This window comes from Poecilia formosa, unplaced genomic scaffold (genome assembly GCF_000485575.1).
Source record: "Poecilia formosa unplaced genomic scaffold, Poecilia_formosa-5.1.2 Scaffold86, whole genome shotgun sequence".
Taxonomy (NCBI): domain Eukaryota; kingdom Metazoa; phylum Chordata; class Actinopteri; order Cyprinodontiformes; family Poeciliidae; genus Poecilia; species Poecilia formosa.
In genome coordinates, this window is record NW_006800025.1 from 1181495 (window position 1) to 1203479 (window position 21985).

A 21985-nucleotide genomic window follows, 5' to 3' on the forward strand; every position below is an offset into this window, starting at 1 on the left:
TAGGTGTCAACAGCATACTGTATGATTTGTAAGAGATCTGTCATATAATCTGATCCTTATAACTTAACAGTGACCAAGAGTAGAGTCATGAGGACTCCCACATATAATCTTTGTTCGTTCAGATTTATAATTACCAATTTATGCGCTCTGTATAGATGCATGTTTCCTAATCTGTAGCCCAGTCGTAAAATATTTCCAATCAACCACTTCCAGAAATAATTTAAACCTAGTTGTATTTTATTTTTTGGTTTTCAGGACATAGAAATTAATCATCAAATAATTTATTTGCATCAAAAAAAAAAGACTCGATAATTAATTACATTTGAGCAAATTGTTTTTAAAGGATACAACACTTTCCTGACCGATTTCCCTCCTATTTCCTTTAGCCAATATTTTTAAGCCCCAGCCCTCACTCATATTCGCAAGCCGCTTCCCCCTATACCTGGCCCTGCGCGCTGTAATTGGTCGGAAAGACACACGGGGCCCGCCCCGCTGGCAAGCTTTTCAAATATATTTACAATGTAAAACAACCGAGAAAAAACGGCAGAGCCATCATATTCGTAAGGAGAGAGCGAGGGAGAGAGAAAGTGTGCGCGTGTGACAGAGAGGAAGCGCTTCGTAAAACACACGCGCAGTTTCACGCGCGCTGTCAGACAGACACATCCAAACACAGCCACACGCGCGCGCTGTGGTGCACGGCCGCCCAGGGCTCTGTCGGAGTGTGAACCTGCGGGTTCATGACACTGATTTCTCCGGGGAAGAGGAATACTCAGGAAGATCAGAGAGGAATATCAACAATGGCTCTGAGCGTGTGGAACTACTGCGTCCCTCTCGCCATCATTATAGCCGCCTGCTTGGTGAACACCGGTAAGACTTGAGACGGAAGAGTGAGCGAGTGTGATGTGAATGGGGATGGAAGAGCCGTCAGTTTGTTGGGGGCGACTCAGTCAGCGGGCAAGTTTGCCCAAGTCCTCTCTGAGCTGAATGATGTTTCCAGCTGCTTTGGTTTATTAGGCAGCAAGTGAAGCGGGAAGGAGGAAAAGGAGCACGTGTATAAATCATAATGCTTAAAAATTCAGCACATGATAATTATTGCTAGAGTGGATTTTGCGCAATCCCGGGGTTTTATTTTAAGTGAGTCACTCTAGCTGCTGAGCTGGAAAGACCCTGGAACACCTCGATCAAGACAAAAGTGAAACCCGCGGGTTGTTGTGACTTTTCGCTCCCGCTGATCTATTTTCTGAATGGGTCTTCCCATGCTCCGATGACCCTGGTGCGTCACAGCATTTTGATTAGTCCTGTTTTTGTATGTGCACGGCAGGACTGGAGCCTGTGACATAAGTCTCCTGTGCATACTGCTCCGATTGAACACTCTGACAGCTACATGAGTGCAGATTCCCGCAGTGGATCAGACCCGTGTCAGATACAACGCTGAACAGAAGAGGAAGTGTTTGCTCTTCCTCTGATATCCCATAGAAGTGTATCTGAACAGACCTTTGATACGCCTCCTTATCAAATACAATAACATTTAACAGTCGTATTACAAACCCTCGCAGCGGCTCCCGCAGAGCACCTTATCTCGGGATGGTCCTGCACTGCTTCTTCAGGCTGATGGTACAAGTGCACGTTCTGCAAACACAGAAATTTGGATTCCAGAACAACTTTAGCCCCTAGCCATCTGCTCGGGAGGGAACAGAAGCACAAACTCATAACAAAGCCGTTTAAGTCCCACCCATAACACATAAGTGGTCGTGAATGAGATGAAGTGATTCTCACAGATGTTGCTTTGCAGGGTTTTGTCTCCAGCGTTCTGAAGGCTGTTGAAGGGTTAAGTGATAGGTCAGGTATTACCTTTGTCACTGCCCCTGAAGTCATGATGTGTTTTGTTCCACACAAGAGGACCACATTGCTCCATTGCAAATTTCATGGTTGGACTGATAAGAGCCTTAGCATCGCCTGCATATTGATTTCCTCCCCAGAGAGTATTTTTGTGTGTCTCCTGTGGGATCAGGGCTGGCTGATTTATATGCATGAGCTGTAGGTGTTAGTATGTTAGTCTAAATGGAGTTCTGTGTTAGAGGTTTGTGTGTTTGTCTGAATGACGCTAGAAGCTGCTGCGTGTGCTGCTTACAGTGCAGGGTTTTGGCTAAGCTGCAGGCACCCTCAGCTGGGGGTTGCTCGCTGATCATTGTCATTAATCTAGCCTCTGACAGGAGCCGGGGGAGAAACATGAGGCTGGGGGGATTCATGAATGTTAAAGGCACAAGGTGGTAAAGATGACACTGCAAAGCTGTTTGTTTTGAAACTATTTCTGATAAAGAAAACAGCATTTGTTGTCCTTTGCCATTTTAAAGGGAATGTGGAAACTAATCAGGCTTTTCTTGGCCAGCTCTATTTGTGATTTTCTTTGAGGTTTGACCTTACTGATTCAGCTTTTTTTTTTTTTTTTTACCTAAAATACTATAATATATGACATAAATCAGTTCAATGCAGAATCTTTCATAGACATTGTAGTTTTAATTGCAGCAAAAAAAGGAATTGCAAAATGGTTTGTAGTTTTGCATTTTTGATTGTTCCTTACCTTTGTCTGATTTTTGAAGCCAAACAAGCGCATACAAAAGCATTGATGCGTTTATAAACCTCAATTATTCAGTTCTTTGTTTTGATTCATTTCACAGATGTCAATGTTTTCATATTCCAATCACCAATCAGACACAATAAAAGGCATATTGGCTAACTGATTGTTGTGTTGCTCGTTTTACCAGATGAAAGAAAACATGGATTGAAGTTATTATGCAGAGATGTATGTGTGAAGGATTCTGTTGTGAAGACTTGTCCCTCCTTTTATAGAACAAGGGGCGATGAGGATGGAGAGAATGTGGGAGCAAGAAAGGCATAAGAGAGAAATGGTGGAAGAAGAAAGTCAGGCAGACTTCACAGTGTGTCTGACAGGCAGGCCTGAGGGACACACACATGCACACACACAGAGTCAGCGCTGTATGCTTGTGAAGGTGCAGGCTAAAACTTCCACGTACTGTAACAAATACTCCTAACTCCACCTCTGCCGCTTAATCACCACCCTCCATCACGCCCATTTTTGCACCCCATCCCCATTCCTCTCCTTTGCCTCCATTACCGCCCGCCTTATCACCATGCGCTTTAAATCACCTCCATTTGTTTATCCGAATGTGTGCAATGAGACCCATCCGTTTGAGCTTGTTCCCCATCATCCCGCTTGGACCTTGGCTTCGGCTCCAGTGGCTGAAAAATAGCAGCAGTTGGACGTAGTTGTAGGAGGAGATTTGAATACCAATTACAGTCGGTCTAAGTGCATGTGTGCGTGTGTGTGCATGTGCTTGTGTGTTAGTGAGTGCACCCACAAACGCAGAGAAGCCACGCATAAATCAATGTCGCTCTGAGTCACAGAAGGGAAGCTTGGCACGTAAACAGACGCATCAAGGTAAATGCTGTATGTATACAACTAAAAGCATGCACACATGCATAGGTGCATAACAGATGTACACATTAGGGTTTCCTTTGAGCAGAGCAGTGTTGGTTATGTAAGAATTTGTCAGAACCCAATCTCTGCATTTGATGGTTGTCAGGCGTAGTTTGCCTTACGCAGGAGTTCAGAAACCCTTTTTAGTTTTTTTACATATTGCGCTGGGCTTGCTATTTCTGTGCCTTTCTTTGTTGCCTAATATGCTGAAAAAGCCTTCACAGTATGGAAAGATGTATCCTTTGATCCTAACCTTGAAGGATAATTCACTCCCCTCCTCCCCCCCCAAAAAAAGGAGGGGAAAAAAACACTCATCGACAATTTAATTAAAATGAGCAAGATCTTGCATCTTTGCTCTCTGCCCTGCCATCTGCTGGTTCACGGTATAAATCAGTGCAAAATCAGATCTCCGTGTTGCTACGATGTTGTTTGTGTTCGATCCCCCTCTGATTCACTGTCTTTTGTAAGTCTAAATAATTGGACAACCGAAACTTGGCAGAGAGTGCTGCCGCGCCTGTCGACAGGAGAGAGGAAGAAATGAGGATTTTTTTAAAGGTATGCTGCCTGCTGCTGTTGTGCACAGCCCTGTTTGATCAACTGATGCAGTCCTAAAGGGCCCTGACAGGGTGGCCCGCTATCTCAGCTGAGCAACTGCCTCAGCATAAGCTCCATAGACAAATTGTGTTTCTCCCGGGGAAAGCCACAACCAAAAGAGTTACAGAGCTTATTGTGGCTTGTTTTTATTCTCCTCTGGGCTTTTATGGGTCCATTACTCAGAAGGAGAAGTCTTTAAGCTCCAAGGTTTGCACAGGTGATGCATTTTATTCAACTTGACTACTCATTTCCTCCCACTGATCAGGCATAACATTATGACCACCCTTTTTGAATGACTGCTAACATGCTACCTGGCACTAAGACGTTAGCAGCAGTTCTGGAGTTTCCAAGTGAGTCCTCAATGGACGGTACTTGTTTTTACAGCTATCTAATGTTTTGTTCATTAGATATAGATCTGGGGAATTTGGAGTCCAAGCTGCAGCCTCAGATTTGTTGTTGTGCTCTTCAAATTGTTTATTGAAAAAGTCTTTTACCTTCTCAAAACAACCAACCAGAAATAATGGATTCTAATAATTTGTCACTCTTTGAGGGAATCATCTCACTGAACGCACATGGTTCAAATACCAATTCCGAAGGCACATAAGGTGGAAAATGCCCCATGATCTGTTAGCAATTTGTAAAGCATCCAGTGTTTTCACTCTTACTCATCTGCGGCCTTGCAGCCCTAACACAACAAACTGTGATACACTGTTTAGTCTAACAGCCAACCTTACCTTTAGTAATTGATCTCTTTGATTGGACTACAGGGATTAATTTTTGCTACCGAAGTCCATCAGTGGCTACCAATGACCCTGCTGTTTGTTCAAAACTGTTCCTTCCTTGGACCACATTTGATAAAAATCAATGACGGCTGTTCAAGTCTGCAACTTAAATTTGATTCACACTTAAGCTGCAAAAATAAGTGCTTTATACTTGACTTTCACTCATGCTCTGAATACTTATGATCTCACTCAGATTGGAGGCGTGGGGCTAGGGTCTCATGAACAGTCTTTATCTCATGTAATCAGCAATGAAAGAAAACTGGTGTGTGTATATCATGTGAGGAAATAATATGGTCCCCTCTGAGTTTACTGTGTACAAATGACTGACTGTCATGCTAATGTTACACGTGTTTGTAATGTTTTCTGGAATATGTTTTGACACTAAGTACAAGTAAAAAGAGTTTATTAAATCTTTCAAGTTTTTTGGAGTTTTATTTAATGCTGCAATCGAGCCATACACAAAATGGCCTGCAATTTCAGGTCAATTTCTTGAGCTGGGGGAAAAAAGTTAGGTATATTTTAGGTATGGCCTCAAAGTTGTGAACTTGAATTGGACTTGGAGCGTAAAACTTGAGGACTTAGCTCAGAATTGTGGTGAAAGATTCAAGACTTAACTTAAATGTTCCCACTGAACTTTTGAGACTTGACTTGAACTTGGCCCCCATAGATTTTAGATCGGACTTGGTCTTTAAAATCATTTACTCATTAAATTGAGCCGAAACTGGTCACTGCCCATCTGGAGGGGCTTCGGTTTTGGAGATGGTCTGACCCAATTTACTGGCCATCACAATTTGCTACTTGCCAACCTGTTGAAAATCCTTAGACTCTCCAGTTATGACTGCTTCTAACACAGGTGTCATAGCAAATCATCAGAATTCACTGGATTTACTCTATGTTATGCCTAATAACTGTGTAGCTTCTTGTTTTAAACATCTGCCTTTTCACTCAGTCAAGAAGCTACTCTAGTACCGTAGCCTGGTCTTGATTGGATTTAATGTTTTTGCTTTGATTTTAATAGAGAAGGGAAATTAGACCTGACATGTCCTTTTGAGCCCACACATCACACATCCCTTTTCACATCCTATTTACTGGAATGTGCTTCGGTTTGGGCTTCGCCTTTAGGGATAGGTTCTTGCAAACTGAAAACACAAAGCACAATGACTAAAAGGGTCACACAAAGACACCAAATGGTAATTGAATCCTTATATCTCATTTGACCATTTTTTTTTAATTGTCCATTAGTTAAACTTTCTGTCAATCTAATCAGGGCAAATGCTAATGTAGAAACACTCTTTATGGCGGCCACCTCATCTCCTTCCCATTACTATTCCCCAGATAGTGCTGCCCATGATTATCATAATGGTGATCTATGTCGTCCTTACGTGCCGCTTTCTGAGAACAACTGGCATTCCACCAACTTTGGTGCGCAAGTTTTTTTCGATGCAGAGTAGGACACCAAGGACATCTCCGTTTGCTGGCATCTGAAGCCTGCCAATCAATCTGGTGCTCTAAGGTTCATCTGATCTGATTGGCTTTCATGTAAAAAAAGCAAAAGCCCCAGCTGGGTGAATCTCTCACTGTGCTGTGACCCAGCGTCCCCTGAGCCAGCAGCTTTTCTCCAGCAGCTGACCCTTCTCTGTGTACATTTGTCTTTGCCTTGGGACTGTGAAATCAGTAAATAGCAGTTGTCCCGGTATAACTTCTTGGTGCAACACTCAGAGACAGCTGCTAAGTATTCTTTCTGCCAGGACACAAGGTGTACTTCTGTCAAGGCAGTCAGTACTGAATAATGGTGTAGTGAGAGGGGCTTCTGCATCTGAAAAAAAACATGAAAATATTATCACCACCGGGTGAGCATTATTCACTATTAATATTGAATTTCCCATGACTGGGAGTAAATGTTTATATCTCCTCTTTTGGGCTTGTTTAACACCCTCCCTTGCTGCTGTGACACCTGTCTCCACAGCTCCCAGGGCGCGGTGCTAACGTGGTTAGACAGCGGGCTCCAGTAACGCCAGTAACCAAGGTGATTATCCTCACTCAAGCGGTGCAACAGAGTCCTCGCTAGCTGTGATTGGGCCAAAGAGGCTGATTGAGCTGAAAAGGGCAAGTGCCTAAAATTGAAGAGCTAGAAGCTGTGTACTTTGCCAGAGCAAAAGGCTAATGCGCATCCCATCTGGAAGACTTAATGTAGAGACAAGAGGAGGGACGGATGGCTGGTAATGAGGTGCTCATTCGGTGGTAAGGAGGATCAGAGATGGGCTTAAACTTCAGCCTGGGTGCAGAAACTCCACAAGAGACCACATTTTCCTCCACCACCTTGGGAGGTTGGTGTGTCTGGTGGAGGCTGGGTGATGAAGAGTGACCAGGATTAGCTGGGGCACTGAGGAACTGATGGGGTCACAGAGGGAGAGTGAAGGCGTCACAGGGAGAGAGGGAGCGATGTCTGCAGCCATGGCTGCACACTGTATCAAAAAAAGAGAAAGAAAACAGCAAGAGGGGAAGGGAAAGCACCAGGGGCATGTGTCATAGACCAGTGGAGCAGAGGAGAAAGTCAGGTTGAGAGGAGTCCAGCAAACGAGAGAATGATTACAGGATTTCTGTGCTAAAATAAAAGAGTGTTTAAAAAAAACAAAAAACAAAAGGAAAGAAGGCAACCTCTGTGGTGCAGGATGACTGATTCCTAGGGCCAAAAAAGGTGAGGAGGGAAAGAAGAGGGACGTTAGGAGGAGAGGGTAAAGATCAGGAAATACAGGGTGCTGGTGTCAGGGAGGGAGGGAGCTCACAAACAGAGAGATGGATGGCAATATTCAAAGATAAAGATGAAGAAAGGGCAAGCACTGTGTAGGTGACCACACCTGAGGGACAAGTTGTCATGATCGATGAGGTCACAGTGTATACATGCCCTCTTACACCTACGCACAATACACACATGCACCAAGACCCAGCCAAACAAGTGCTGAGAATGTTACACACAGACTCTTATGTCCAGCCCTCCTACTTTCACCCATCCTACACGGAGAATTGGACACCCACACACGCACTGGGCTATTCATCTGCCTGCCGTTTAGAATCCTCCTTCATATCATCACCATTAATAGGTTTGCTTTGATGAGATTGTCGGATGCTGAAAATTGCCAGTGAAAGCGCTGCTCTATCTTCTGGGAAATCAGATGGAGATTTTCAGAGCGCGGAGACAACAATGCCAGAGAGGACTCCGATGAGTTTTCTGTCTAAGAAAACCCTTAAAATGTCTCTCCCATGAGTGGCAAATTCATTGTAGTTATTACCATGTCTGGCTTAGCTACTGTTGTGACATTTTCCTTACTCTTTTTTTCACTCAAACATAATCAAACCTTGATTATTTTAGCAACTGTTTATATACTCTAACAGCGCTCAAAGATGCTTGCTAGCTGAAAAAGAATGCATTAAGTAAGTAAAAGATTAAAACATATTAGCTCTTCAAATGCCATGCAAACACAATTTTGTGTTTGTGCTTTCAAAAATACCAGTCTTATCACTGCAATAGATACAACTGATAGCAGCGATAGCTGGCAGATAAACATTAGATTTCCCACTTTATTTTGGACAGAGGGTAAGTGGCTTTTGACAAAACTCTCAAAACACTGTTGATTGCCTAGTTTTTTATAAAAACAGCAGAACCTAATTGAAATCATTCTCACGTTTTGGAAACCTTTTAATATGTCCTTTTAAACTTAAATAAACACACACTGGTTGCTTTTTGGGGGGTGAGGAGGAGAGAATAAACATAGTGTTGAAATAATGCTTCAACGAACAATTGTTGAAGAACTTTTCATCTTTCTACAGCATCGGTCTGTTTGGGTTGTAGTCTATCAGGATGACGCATTTACGTAGACACTGTGCTGTTCATATCCATCCACAAATTTTCAATTGGATTAATGATAATTTTATTTTATTTTTTTTACCATTACACAATTTCCCATAAAAGCTCTGTGGACTTTAGCATGTCTGCCACTTCATCACAACCACAACTAAATATTGGATCCTACCACTTCTCACTTCATTTTTGTACTGATATTGGGATGATGGCTGAGATTCTATAAGCTGAGCAGTTTAAGCCCAGGCATGAATATTACTTAGGGTTACTGTCACAGATACTTCACAGTGATTATCTGGTAGAAATTCATGCAGCTTGAAAATGATTTCCTAGCCTTTATCTGGCCATTTACACTGTTCTCTGAGGACTAACTACAAAATGTCAGGAAAAGTATTCTAGAAAACATTCTTTTTGAGTAAAAAGTTGTGCAGCCTCATTACTTTTGTTTCCCCTTCCCTTTAATATTTAAGTATCACTTTTACTAATATTTACTTTACAAAAACCTGCCATCTTGTACAGGGGTGTGAGATTTTTTAGATCCACTATACTTTGGTAATACCCTTCTACTCTTTACGCTGCCTGCTTTTCTCCTCAACTCTTCCTTGGGCCGTAGACAAGATCCTCAATATCAGGGGTATTAAGCTTTGATCCACTTCATTAGCAAACCGTAAACAACCCCTAATTAGAGGCAATTAATTTAGAGCGTATGAAAACAATCCTCAAAAAAGGTTCCTCCCAAACACCTTGTTCCCATGTGCTTGCAGGGTGGTGGGAGTCTGAAAAAGATGGACAAAGATTTAAAAATGAGAGTGTAAAAAAAAGCCTGCTGTTGTACTTTAATCTGCTGGTGCAAGATTTACCGCAAAGATCCGCTGGGCTCTTTTAAGATTCATAAGGTCGTCAAGTGAGGGTTTGCTTTAAGCTAAACACAAGTTGGACTGCTGTGTGGCTGCCTGCAGTGAAGGGAAAGAGGAAAAAGAAAGTAGCTCTGCCAAATTGGATTGGTGCTGCAATTGTTTCTGCACACATTGTTACAGTTGGTGAGGCCGTTAAAGAAGTGGCCTGGCACCAACAACCTTGAGGAGAGCTTTCACTGGATTCATTTTCTATGGAGCAGTTCAAGGAGCTTTCAAGTGCATGACTGCTGATTCACCTGATGGCTGTTAACAGGTCCGACCCACTCACCTGACCTTCCATAAACCATCAGCGGCAGATTGAAGTGGTGCTCGAGTCACATCCACAGATGTGTTCCTATCTCCGTGTCCATCTGGCAGACGAATAATGTTATCACCAGCTACAGAAGGACCATGCCTTTCCTTTCTGGTCATTGCTGCAGATGAGTGGAACAGGCAAACAATCTGTGATACTGAGTGAGTTTGACAGAGACCTTGGGCATTGGACGCAGTTGCAGAGGAAACGGTAGTTCATGGCAACTGCTTCCCACTAGGCTATCCTGGCGAACTAAGCTGTGAAGCAGCTTGGATCGGCCAGTGGGGTTCTGTTGATCGCTCCACAAGTCATTTTTAGCTTTCGTCAACTCCGTAGGCATAGGCAGCAAGTGTTTTCTGTGTCTGCAATAGAGATCCTAGAGTCTTGAGAGCGAGAGAGTACACACAGCACGGAGCCGTCGCCTCCTGACTGCATATACAGTAACATAGTTTATTGCTAGAGAAACTAATAAAAGAAAGCTGTAGAGGGAATGTGCTTTCATTCTTGATTATTTTCTCTCTTCCCAAAGGCCATGATGGCTACCATCTATCCCTTTTTTTCCATCCAAGTCGCTCTGCCCACTGTTTTAGTCAGCGGGATTCCAGGCTGTACTACTGCCCATCTAAAGCAATTCACAAATTTACTTTCCTTTTTTTGGGGGGGATGTTTTAATGTTGCAAAATAAATGAAAGTTATGCTTTTAACATATATAGCATAATGTAGATATAAAAAAAGGTCGCTGTGTATTTTCATTATGCTAAGAAGTATATTACAATATACTGTTTGCATAAACTTGAACTGGATAAATCTGATTATATTAGGCCCCTGTGAAGCTGGGAGACTTTGATATATGTGGCTTGCTGTCTCGATTTGAAAAGATGAAAGCTCAACAATCTGTGAGCAGAAGGTATGCTTGAGTCTGCAGAAACGACCAGAAGGCAAAGTTAATTTCTGTGTGCCAGGACTAACTGACATAAAATGAGGAAGCATCCCACATCTAACTACTGTTTTACTGTTTCGGGTCTAAATGTAGAGAAAAGACTTTTTCTTTTTTAAAGATTTTTTTGGCTCCAGTGGCCTTTATTTGACAGGAAAGTGGGCAATGAGAGAAGGGGGAAGACATGCAGCATGCCGGGAATCGAACCTGCGACAGCCGTGTCGAGGACCAGGGCCTCCATACGTGGGCCGTGCCCAACCCCTGCGCCACCACAGCACAACCCAGAGAGAAAAGACTTTTTAACAAATTTACTACTTTACATAAGAAAAAATGAATTGTAAAGTGTAATTAGTGAATATATAATGAGAGATGAACCAGTCAGAGATTGTGTGGCCAGTTTCCAAACACTAATGTTGTAAAGCTCTAATCTGCCAATGACAATTTTAGTTTATTCTACAAATACCCATAGAACTTAAATTAGTATCCCACATTTATACAGCACTTTAAACATAACAACACGGCTAACCAAAGCAAATTCTGCTGTCTACTGAAAGTTCTACATTTTCTGTATTTTGGACACTGCAAATGTATTTGCACTAAAATTATCTATAATCTGGAGAAAAATGCTGGCGACACTTTTACAGTACAATCATCTGAACAGAAGTATTTGTGAATTAAATTAATTGCAAATCCAATTTAAGTCAAATATTTGCAGTCTATTTTTGTTAGCTAGGGAGTTTTACAGTGGCTGGCAAATATATGCACAGTATTACTTGTGAATTCAACAATAACTCAGCCTTGTTTATAGTGGAAATTAATTTGGTTTGAGGTCTGCAAAAAAAATCAATATGAACTTGTGGGAAAAATTTTAAACAATCGTAAACCTTTGGTAACTAAAAATTAAGTTCATCCCAGATGATTAACATTTCCAAATGGGGCCAATGGCTTGCATTTGTACAGATTTTGAAATTCAGGTCTGCTTGTGTTCCATCACAATCAGTGAACTGTGCTTCCTTTCCTTTTGACAGAATGCGGTGTGCTTTGTATGTGTAACGCTCCCGTACTAGTTTTCTTTTCAGCTTTCCAGTTGATATTACAGAGAACCAGGCAGACACACCCAGTCTGAAAACCATATTCACAAAAGCACAAGGCCTGGGCCACTGGTTGTGCCCTTTGATCTCAAGTAAAACCCGTTTTTACACCTAGTTACTGTTTACCTTCTCTAATATTTTTCTTATTCTTAACAGTTTTTTTTTCTTAGCTTCTTCTTCTTTGATCCTTCTTCCCCAGCTCTCCTGCAGTGTGAAGCCTGTTCAAGGGCCTCAGCAGTGACTTGGTGTCTTTTTGTTTTTGCTCACCATGATCACATAAAAGCTTTTATTTCCATCTCTCCAGCCCCTCCCTCTGCGGCTGTATTTCTTCGCCTAACTCTGTTGGTGTCTAAGTACAAATGCCCATGGCCACGCACGACACTCTGAGCTCCAGGTGCATGTGTCCGCATGCATCTGCTCCAACTGTTCCTAATAGTTAGCAATGACAGGCAAGCTCAGTGATGGTTGGAAAGGCGCGTTTTGGTGAAGGGGAAAAAGGACTTTTCTTTGCCAAGATAGCTTGCTGATGGATATTTTGGCAGTCTTTCCCCCTGCCTCCCTGCTGCTTGCACCCCATCTATGTCTTCTCTTCCTCCTTTCTCCTACCTCTCACACTGTCGCTGCAGGCTAAAGGGATGGCGGAGCCAGGTGTGAATAGATAGAAAGTGAGATGAAGAGGGAGAAAGAGGAAAAAGAGAGACAGAGGATTGACGGGACCCAGGTGGCCAGCTTTTGAACGCCTGTGTTTCCGCTTTCCTTTTCTCATTTGCATTGGCAAAATGGTTTTCTCCTTTCATCTGGCACTTTATATTTCCCCTCACTTTTCTTACATTTACACAGACCCCAACAAATCATTTCCAATATGTTTTTTTTTGTCTCTCATCTTCTTTTTCCACTGTTCCCATTTCTCAAAATAACTTAAACTTCCACTTCCTTATTGTGTTCCTGTAACTTTTTGCTTTCTCACTTAGTCAAAATGCTTGTTTCCTTTTTTTTATTTTTTAACTCCACCTCCAGATGCACGTTCTCTCAGGATCCCTTTTGCTCTGGGCTTGCTGAACTCTGCATTTTACACGGCGCAGCAATATTCTAGCGGTTTGAAGCTTATTTTTAGTGTACATGCCCTTCAGACACCTTGCAGTCCCCTCAGCCATCTCCCACTCCTCCTTCTCTTCCTCCCGTGACTGTCTTTTACAACCTCATCTCTTCCAGCCCTCCTCTTCTGCTTCTTTTATGTCTCCAAAAGTCTGCAAATAACTTTTTCCCCTACTATTAGCAGGAAAAGAGAGTTTAACTCCTCAGTGTTTGATCATGCCTATCAGGCTCCTCATCTCTCACACAACCAACATGCACACATCATCATTTTTGTCTTGCCTACTCTACTTTTTTCATCGCTCAGCGGCTGACACATCCATCATACTTCAGAATTCACTTGTGCTACTTGGCTTGTTCTTGGCACATTGTCTGTTTTACAGGTGTGACTGGTTTTCTGTATTTGTGCACCGTGCCTTGCAGTTCGTTGCCTTATAACAACAAACCTTAATTTATTTTACTGGGATTTCATGTATAGGAGAGTAACCAAAAGTTGTGCGTAATTGTGAAGTAAAAAGAAAATGATATATGCATTTGAAACTTTTCAACAAATCAAAATCTTACAAATGCATATGTACTTAAACCCCTTTGAAGTTCACCTGTTTGTCATTCAAAGCACCCAAAACTGCTCTCAATGACAAAATCTCATGATGAAAATTGTGTCCTCTGGTTCGCCAGGAGATGTCCTTCCTCCCCTTTTGACACCAGGCCTGAGTTAAAATCTTTTGCACAGAGCAACGTGTGATATGCTGTGTGATTGGTCAAAAGTTTGTAGCACGATTCATGCAGAAATGCGCTCGGACAGGAATGCCGATATTTCACTTCAAATAGACCATTTCTACCATCCGGTCTTTGTATCGACAGCATGAATGCTTTGGAGGAATATTTATCAGACACGTTGAAGAATTATGTAGTCCTGTACCATTCTTTGCAAAATGTCTAAAAAGATGTCACATGGCTAAAAATATGTGGTGCTCTCTCCACGATCATTTCATTATAGTAACATTAAGGATGCAGGGACAGGGAAGGGAGCCCAGCATGACGTATACTGAAGCACAGACCACCTGGAAGTCCCCAGGTGGTCTGCGAATTCAAAGGTGTATGCAAATACAAAAGTCCTGCTACCACAAGATTCTGTGTCAACTGTTCGACTTCTAGTGAAGTATGACAGAACCTCTACTCTAATACCCCTAAATATAATCAAGTGCAATCTGGCTGCCAGTATGCATTACTTCAACAGTGCTGGGGAAGCTTTCAATTCAATACCGTTTATTTGTATAGCACCAATTCACAACAAGAGTTGTCTCGAGGCACAAAAAGAAAAAAAAAAATAATAATTTTGATACAATTATACATATATTCCAAATGTTCCTTGTCATCAAGCAGTACAATAAGCTCAATTAGTTGCTCAAAAAAGTTTAACAATATTCTGTTCAAGGAAACCCAGCAGTTTCCATCCAGTTATCAAGGGCATTTTACTTTCTAGCAGAACAATGGCCCAGAGCATACAGATCAAACCTTCTTCATGTGTTGGAATGCTGCAGACAAAGTCCAGACCAAAATTCAAGTCATTACCAGTGGCGGTACTTGAAAATTGATGTTCACAGATGAAAAATTCCAGGTTTGCAAAACCTTTACTGACATCCTGTAAAACACCTGCAGCTGTAACTGCTGTGAAGGCCGTATATTACATGATTTGGGTGGTTCTTGACCCCCCTAAATTGCATTCACACCCAGAACACATTGAAGTGCTATGCATAGTCTGGAGTTTCTTCCCATACAGGGACCCATCACTTCCCTCATAGGGTACGTTGATTAGCTCTGCACAGTAAAGGTAAACTCAGTCATGCATTCCAACACACGGGGAAAAAATGCCATCAGACTCCCTCAGAATTCCTGAATTGAGTTATGTAGCCTGCCAATCAACTCTCTTCTCCCTTGTGTACTAACACACACATCCAGAGTCTTTGGACACACACACACACGCACACACTCACACTCACATCCGCCCTTCTGATGGTACATATTTGGCATAGGGAAGGGACTCAATTATGGTGAAGGTGAAAGGAGCAATAAACACGGCACAGATACAGTGAAGCGCGTTCAGCAGCAGTGCAGTCAATCACAGCACCAGGTAGGTAGCTGCTGCTGCTTTGCTCATCCAGCTGTGAAGTGATGGGAATGGTCAGGGGTGGGCGGATAGATAGAGGTGGGCTTTGGGAGGAGTTTGTGTGTGTGGGAGTAAGGGTGGGCACAAACCGCAACCTTGTGATCCTCCCCAAAAATTATTTGGCTCCAACCAACTTACACTGACCTGCCACTGAGAGGATGGAGAGGTGAGATGAGTGCATTGTGTCCCAACAAGCATTTTCATTTTTTCCCTTGTAATCCGTTTCCATATATTTTATACAAACACACTTCTGACCATCGTTGGTGTTGCAGATACATGGTTTGGAGAATCCACATAGCATCAGCATAATGAGAGCAAATGACACCATTATGCATCCGCATCCCTTTTCATTCTGGTTTATGTGGGATTTTGTGCAGCTGATATGGCAGCCGTAATCACTCGTGCCAGTTTTATCTGAACATCAGAAAATACTCTGTCAAACAGGATCTTATGTTGTTAGTTCATGGCATTGTTTATAATACAAAAAGCAGGTGGTAAATTGCTGCTCTGCTGTACACACCAACCTTGTGTTTTTATCTATATTTATGTCTTTGTTTTTTCCTTATAAACTGCATAATTTAATGTGATAATTAACATGCTGGACAGGTGTGTATTGTTGTTTAATGCTGCTATATTTATGATAGAAACTCTTTTTGATAATATGGTATTAGTGAGCATCAAGCAGTAGGAATCCACCACAAAAAAAAACAAACAAAAAAAAAAACAGTATAATGTGTACATTGTGTTGCAAGTAGGGTAGCACAATATTGGGAACACATACACCATTTAATTTATGTTATTGGGATTTTGTGTGATAGAGAAAAATAAATAGTACATATTTGTGAAGAGAGAGGACAATAGTGAAAGGTTTAAAAATGCTACACAGATAAAAATCTGAATATTACGACATGATTCGTATCAAGTGAATGTTTTGTCAAACCATCTGCCTTTTGCTCTATCCATCATTTCATCGCAAAACAAGTTCTTTGCTCATGATCTTCCAGCTGAAACTATGCAATGAAGGTTCGAAAAAAGTTGGCCTCATCAGATCAGAGCACCTTCTTCCACATGTTGAAAACCTTCCTGTGTTTGAATGATACAACATTATTGTAATATAAATGTGCACAATAATATTATTGCAAAGGACCAATTGCAATGATTTTTGGGGAACAATTGTTGGGTGTTACATTTTAATTGTCTTATACAACATGTTGCATCTGGTGTCACTACAGTACATGCCCACACCTGATGCAGATTAAAATCTAGATGTACCACAACTGGTCTTAATGCTTGTCCAGAAAGCAGTGCTGCACATACAGCCATTAATTGGTTTGTGGGTTGCTAGGTTGCAAACTGTAAAATTAATTTCTAACAGTGTATAGCATGCAGAATGTTGTCTGTGCAAATGCTATTTGCCAGAGACTGTGGTAAACTGGATAACATTATAGAAACAGGAAAAATAAAATAAAACAAATGAGTAAATTGGAATTATTCATTTATGGGTAAACTGGTTACAAAAAATGTGATCTGAGGTAACAAAATGGGAAGGCAGCAAGTGATTTTGGTTGAAAAATGTGAGAAAAGGTTTGGCCAGTTGAGAATCGGCATTTAACCTTTTTTGTATGTCTTTAGGCTGTAAGACAAGCCTGGTGAATGATGGGAAAATTCAAAACAGGCACGCAGGGAAATGCATACTCCCCAGCCAACCACCATTTTAAACCCTGTGCCAACACCAGCTATTGTATTATTATACAACCTGTCATGTCATCATGGAGATAATGAATTATGTGCATGCATAAATTTAAAAAGCTAATCAGTGAGGCAAATGTTGCACTTGCAGACTGAGCCTATGCCTGGAAACTTGACATCAGAATGCAAACAAAAATGTACGAAAAATAAAAATAAAACAAGAACCAAATATACATAAAAAACACACAAAAAAGAAATGTATGACTGAATTCAGAAAATTTTCTGTTTGGTTTCAAAAAGCAGTGTTTTTACCAGCTGCACACACCAAAAAGATTCTGTGGGATCAATATCCACTAGCACAATGTGAAAAAGATATCCATCTAGACTTGAACTGATATTCATGAGCAGTTATTGAGTTTTTTTCTCTCTGTCTTTTTCAGGCTTTTTCGGTAAGTCTTTGCTGAAAGTTTTCTTTTTGCTTATTCCAGTGGAGATATAGGTTGTCCTGGAGGGGTTATATTTAAATTGATAGAAACATTTCAGTTTCCAAGAATGCTTTTCTCTTTGTGCTGAATTCCAAACTTTGTTGCAAAGTTTCAGCTGAAAGATCATAAGCGAAGAATTGTGTTGTTGGTGGTGCTAGAGTTTGAGGCCCTCTCTGCAGGATGAAATATGTCAACTAACTCACTCCTAGCCGGTTGTGAATGATACGTGTACTTTCAGGCCTTCATCACACCGCAGTCCAGCCTTTTCAAATTTGTTAGCAAAACCCCACAATGTAGCTCCATCGCAGTGCTCAAAGTGTGTGGAAAAAGTAATCACTCATACTGGATAATTTCCTGTAGTTTTTAGGTGGTCAGTTCATCTTACAGTATTGAAGAGCCCAGACATAAGAGGAAAGCACATCAGGAGCCATACAGTGTGTTGTCACCTTACACACATCACTTAACACTTTCAACACATATTCAACATGTTGTACTGAATTGTGCCAAAACTTAAAATAATAGACTTGATCTGTGGATAATTGTTTTAACAGAATTATCAACCATTTTAAATTGAAAAACATAGAAAAGGACAACAAGGGGAATCAGCCGCCAATCTGACACTTCTGGTGTGGACTGATATGGATTTTTCTTTTATTTTTATTTTTTTATTTATGTCTTACAAAGCTGTTTTATGTTGCCCTTTATCTTCCATAACACCTCTGCTTGTAATATTCTGCTCTTCGTTTCTTTCATCCATGTATTGGCAGCAACATTTTCATTCACCACTGTAATGCCAAGATGGAGACCAAATCTCTTTGTCATGCTGTCAAGCTTGGAACAAAACATTGCAAACTTGGGACAAAGTGTCTTCAGCTTTGCTAATACCACAATTAGACCTGAAATGTTGCTTGTAGTTTCCGACTTTTACTCAGTATTGATCTTTGACTTTTGTTGACCTTGTTTTAGAGTTAAAATTTGAAGACGTTCTTTGCTGCTTTGCATTTTGCTTTGTACAGCTGACATACTACAACCAAGCTTTTAACTTCTGTTGTACAACTATACAGTGCCTTGGCTCAATAGTCATCACTAAAGTCAGAACCTCAGTAACCTGATATCCAGCATGTATGAGGAAAATATGTGTACAGCATTCTACCAGTTACACAGTCACTGCATTGGAGTGACTCCTTAATAATGTGGCTGTTCAGGTCTGTTTGGTATTATATTCAAAGCTTTTTAAATTACTGTCATTAAAACCCTGCGGCTTTCTGCATGTGCTGTGTCTTTGTTAATTTACTTGTTGGAAATGGAGGCAAGAATTTTATTTCTGCATTTCTTGTATGTTGTTGACTGATGAATGACTAGTGATAATCTCAGGTGGTAAATGTTATTAATTTAGCTAATAGTTATTCAGATCTTTTCAAATGAAGAAGCTTTTTTCTTTTGCTCAGTGTAATATGGACATTGTTTGTCATTATTATGATCAAAAATACCAAAACACAGAGCCAAGTTTACTTCCCAACACTAGTCCCTGTTGCAGGTGTAACTCAGCCTGGGCATACGTGTTCTGGTGTTTGTGGTATTTTGCAGCCTTAGGCGTGTTCCCGAAGTGTCAATAGAAACTCTGTGGAAAGGTAGTCAAAATCTACAATAAAAAAGATCCAGACTGATGACAAATTTCATTCCGTCTTCGATGTAACCTGCCCTATTTGGCTGTTGTGGCATTTTTTATTTATTTATTTTTCTTACCCAGGTGTCAAAGAATGCAGATGACCTCTTTAAATATTGAAATCCTGCGGGTATGGTAATTTGACTGCAATGTATTCCAAGTTAGGATTCAAAAAGTGCCTGTATAATCCAGAGAGAGCCAAATCTGTGGCTGTCAGTGGATCCAACAGACTCGCACGTTTATCATTTGTGATGTTCTGCTGTGCACCGTCACTTTCAGGGAGGTTTCTTTCTCACCTTCCCCCGCCCCCTCGCACACGCATAGAGATTCAGATCCGCAGATGGGGCTTCGCGTATATATTTACTGCACATATATGTGCCCGACACAAAAGCAGATATAAATGAGCACTTTACATTAGCAGCATCCCACCGAGCTAGAGTTTATAACTACAGCGGTGATGGGAAGAGAGAGCGACTGCATGCAGAGAATCTAATAGCTCCAGCTGCTCTCTCACTCACCTCAGCCACCTTTCGATCCTATCTGTTTCCCTCCATATTTTATTCATTTCTGTTCCCCTCAGCACATCCGTATTTCTCCCTGCCTTTTCACCCCCCTCCGTCCTGGTCTCTTTCCATCTTGTCCGCCTCTGAATTTACCACCAAGGCTTGCCTCTTGGCACTTCCTCCTTCATTCTGTGTTGCTCTGCTCTTCTCTCCCTCTGTGTCCTTTTTGTCTTGCTTCTTAGAGCCTCCCTTTGCTCCCCGTAATCTCTCTTTTTCTTCTTTTTTGCCCAGACTCTGTATCAATCCACATTCTTTTGCACTTGGCCCAAGTCTCTTCTTGTTTCTTCTCTTTTTGTCTTTCAGAAGTTTACTTGGCAAAGAGTTTGTGGTAGAGCTTAGATGCAAGAGGAGAAGGCGTGAAAAAGCTGCATGTGTCTAATGAGTTTAGGCACGCAGTGAAAGAGAGACCTGCGCTCGCAAACATGCATCCACCAGCTTTTATAATTGGTGGTGTAAAAATTTTAGGTTGTGACACTCTTGATAATGTTCTGGGTTATTAATGAAAAAGTTACAGGATAGGAAGGGCCAAAAATCAATAAGCAGCCTTAAAGGGAAACTGAAAAAAAAGGATAAAGGGACAGCATGCAAGAAAAAGCTTGGTGCAGCAGAGACATTGTTATTAGCTGCTGCTGCCCTCTAATGAGGCTTATTTAATGGGCCAAAAAACAAGCACACAAAGCAAACAGCTAACTGAATGCTGATTTGTCAGCTGCAAGCTAAAACTTTTTTTTTTTTTTCAAATGGAAACAATAGGGATGAAATGTTCAGGTACAAGAAGAAGCAAAAGACTTGCAAACTGTCTCCCCTTTGCTCACCCTGAAATGACCCTTGTTGCTTCGGTTTGTTGGATGTTTTTCCTTCTTTAACTACCTATATCTTCCGAATCTTTCTTTATTTCCTCCATCTTTCCCTAAAGCACCTTTTTTTATGGAAGAAGTAGTCATTACAGGACAATAAAATCCTGATTGGAAAGAGTGAAACCATCTTTGAGAATGGCGCATTGAGGGGTGCAACGAGAGACATGGATGTGTGCCGCATTACACACTTAATAGCTTTGCTCAAAGGTAGCGCTGATTTTCCTTGCACTGCTGCACACCTCTCAATGACACATCATCTCCTGTGATAGAACATTGTTTTTCACGCCATTAGAGTTCAGGTTGGAAGCAGCTGTGCTTTACGGCTGCAGGCTGCAGACGTAGCTGCTATTCACAGACAGTGAATGCAACATTGATTTCAGAGACACTTTGGCATATTTACATTCTTCAATTGTCTGGATCCCTTTACAGTATTTGACACTTGTTCAATTATGTGATGTGAATCTTCTAGACAGTGCGGTAGTGCAATCAGTGATTCAGTGTAATGAATATGTTTGAGAATTTGGATTATAGAAATGTATAAAAAAAAACAAAGCAATCAAAAACAATCTACTGATTGTGGAAAAGGACTTTGATTTTTTATTTTTTTTTTGTCTACTAGTATTGACAGACTTTGTCAGAATCAGTATCCTAATTCAGGAAACTTTACAAACATGCTTACATTGTAGGTTGTGTACGTCTATAGGGGCTTTTGAAAAATGAGAACATTTTCCAAAAATGAGTCATTATTGTCTCTCTGCATTTCCTTTTTTTGTAACAACTTTTATTGTTTTAGAAAAAAATAAAAAAACATTACACTATAAAACATTCCTACCTCATACATTTTCCCAGGAACGCCCCAACTCCTCTCACAATCATTCCCAAACCCTGCACACCTTCCCCACCAACACACAAATCAACCTCCCCTTTATAACCACCAGAGAACACATAATGATGTCTCTCTGCCTTTCTACTTTTTTTTCCTGTTTACTAAGGTGCAATTAAATTACCAGCTAAAAAAAACACCCCAAATAAAGGCCTTAGATAGGAGGGTGCACTTTTCACTCACCAGAAACTTTTAGATGGAGCTTTGTGGAGGGAGAGTCGCATCAAATTCATATTTGGGACAGAAGCTTTAATGTATAAATAAGGGATTATCTTGTAATTTCTCCAGTTTGTACTGTATTCTAAACTACAAACTCCATCAGTCTGCAGCACATTCTTTTTCCTCTTTTATGTATGATAGTCCCAAGGAGAAAATAAATCTTATTTAACAAGTCAGACCTAAAAACAAAACAAAAAATTGCACTGACTGGACTATCAGAAAAACTCTATTGGCGTTCATTGGACCCTGGTTAACAAAATAAAACAATAAAAACATAACAGTTCATTAGAGCAACATTGTCCTTATGAAGGACATATTAATTGGGGACGTTTTTTTGTATTGAGTTGTAAGAATGACATGAATTTTATATGCATCTTTGACATCAGTGTC

At 41.0% G+C, this 21985-nt stretch overlaps 1 protein-coding gene across 3 annotated transcripts in view; it reads left to right on the forward strand.

Annotated features, from left to right (window-relative positions):
- Nucleotides 1–518: 518 nt before the first annotated feature.
- Nucleotides 519–21985, forward strand: part of cadm4 (cell adhesion molecule 4) — a 223653-nt gene continuing 202186 nt past the window's right edge. The window contains exon 1 of one of the 3 annotated variants that reach the window (XM_007557279.2): nt 519–867. In XM_007557279.2, coding sequence (XP_007557341.1) covers nt 738–867 — 130 coding nt within the window. In that variant the 5' untranslated portion in view covers nt 519–737. The remainder of the gene's footprint in view (nt 868–21985) is intronic. The other 2 variants (XM_007557277.2, XM_007557280.2) reach the window with 2 other exon arrangements.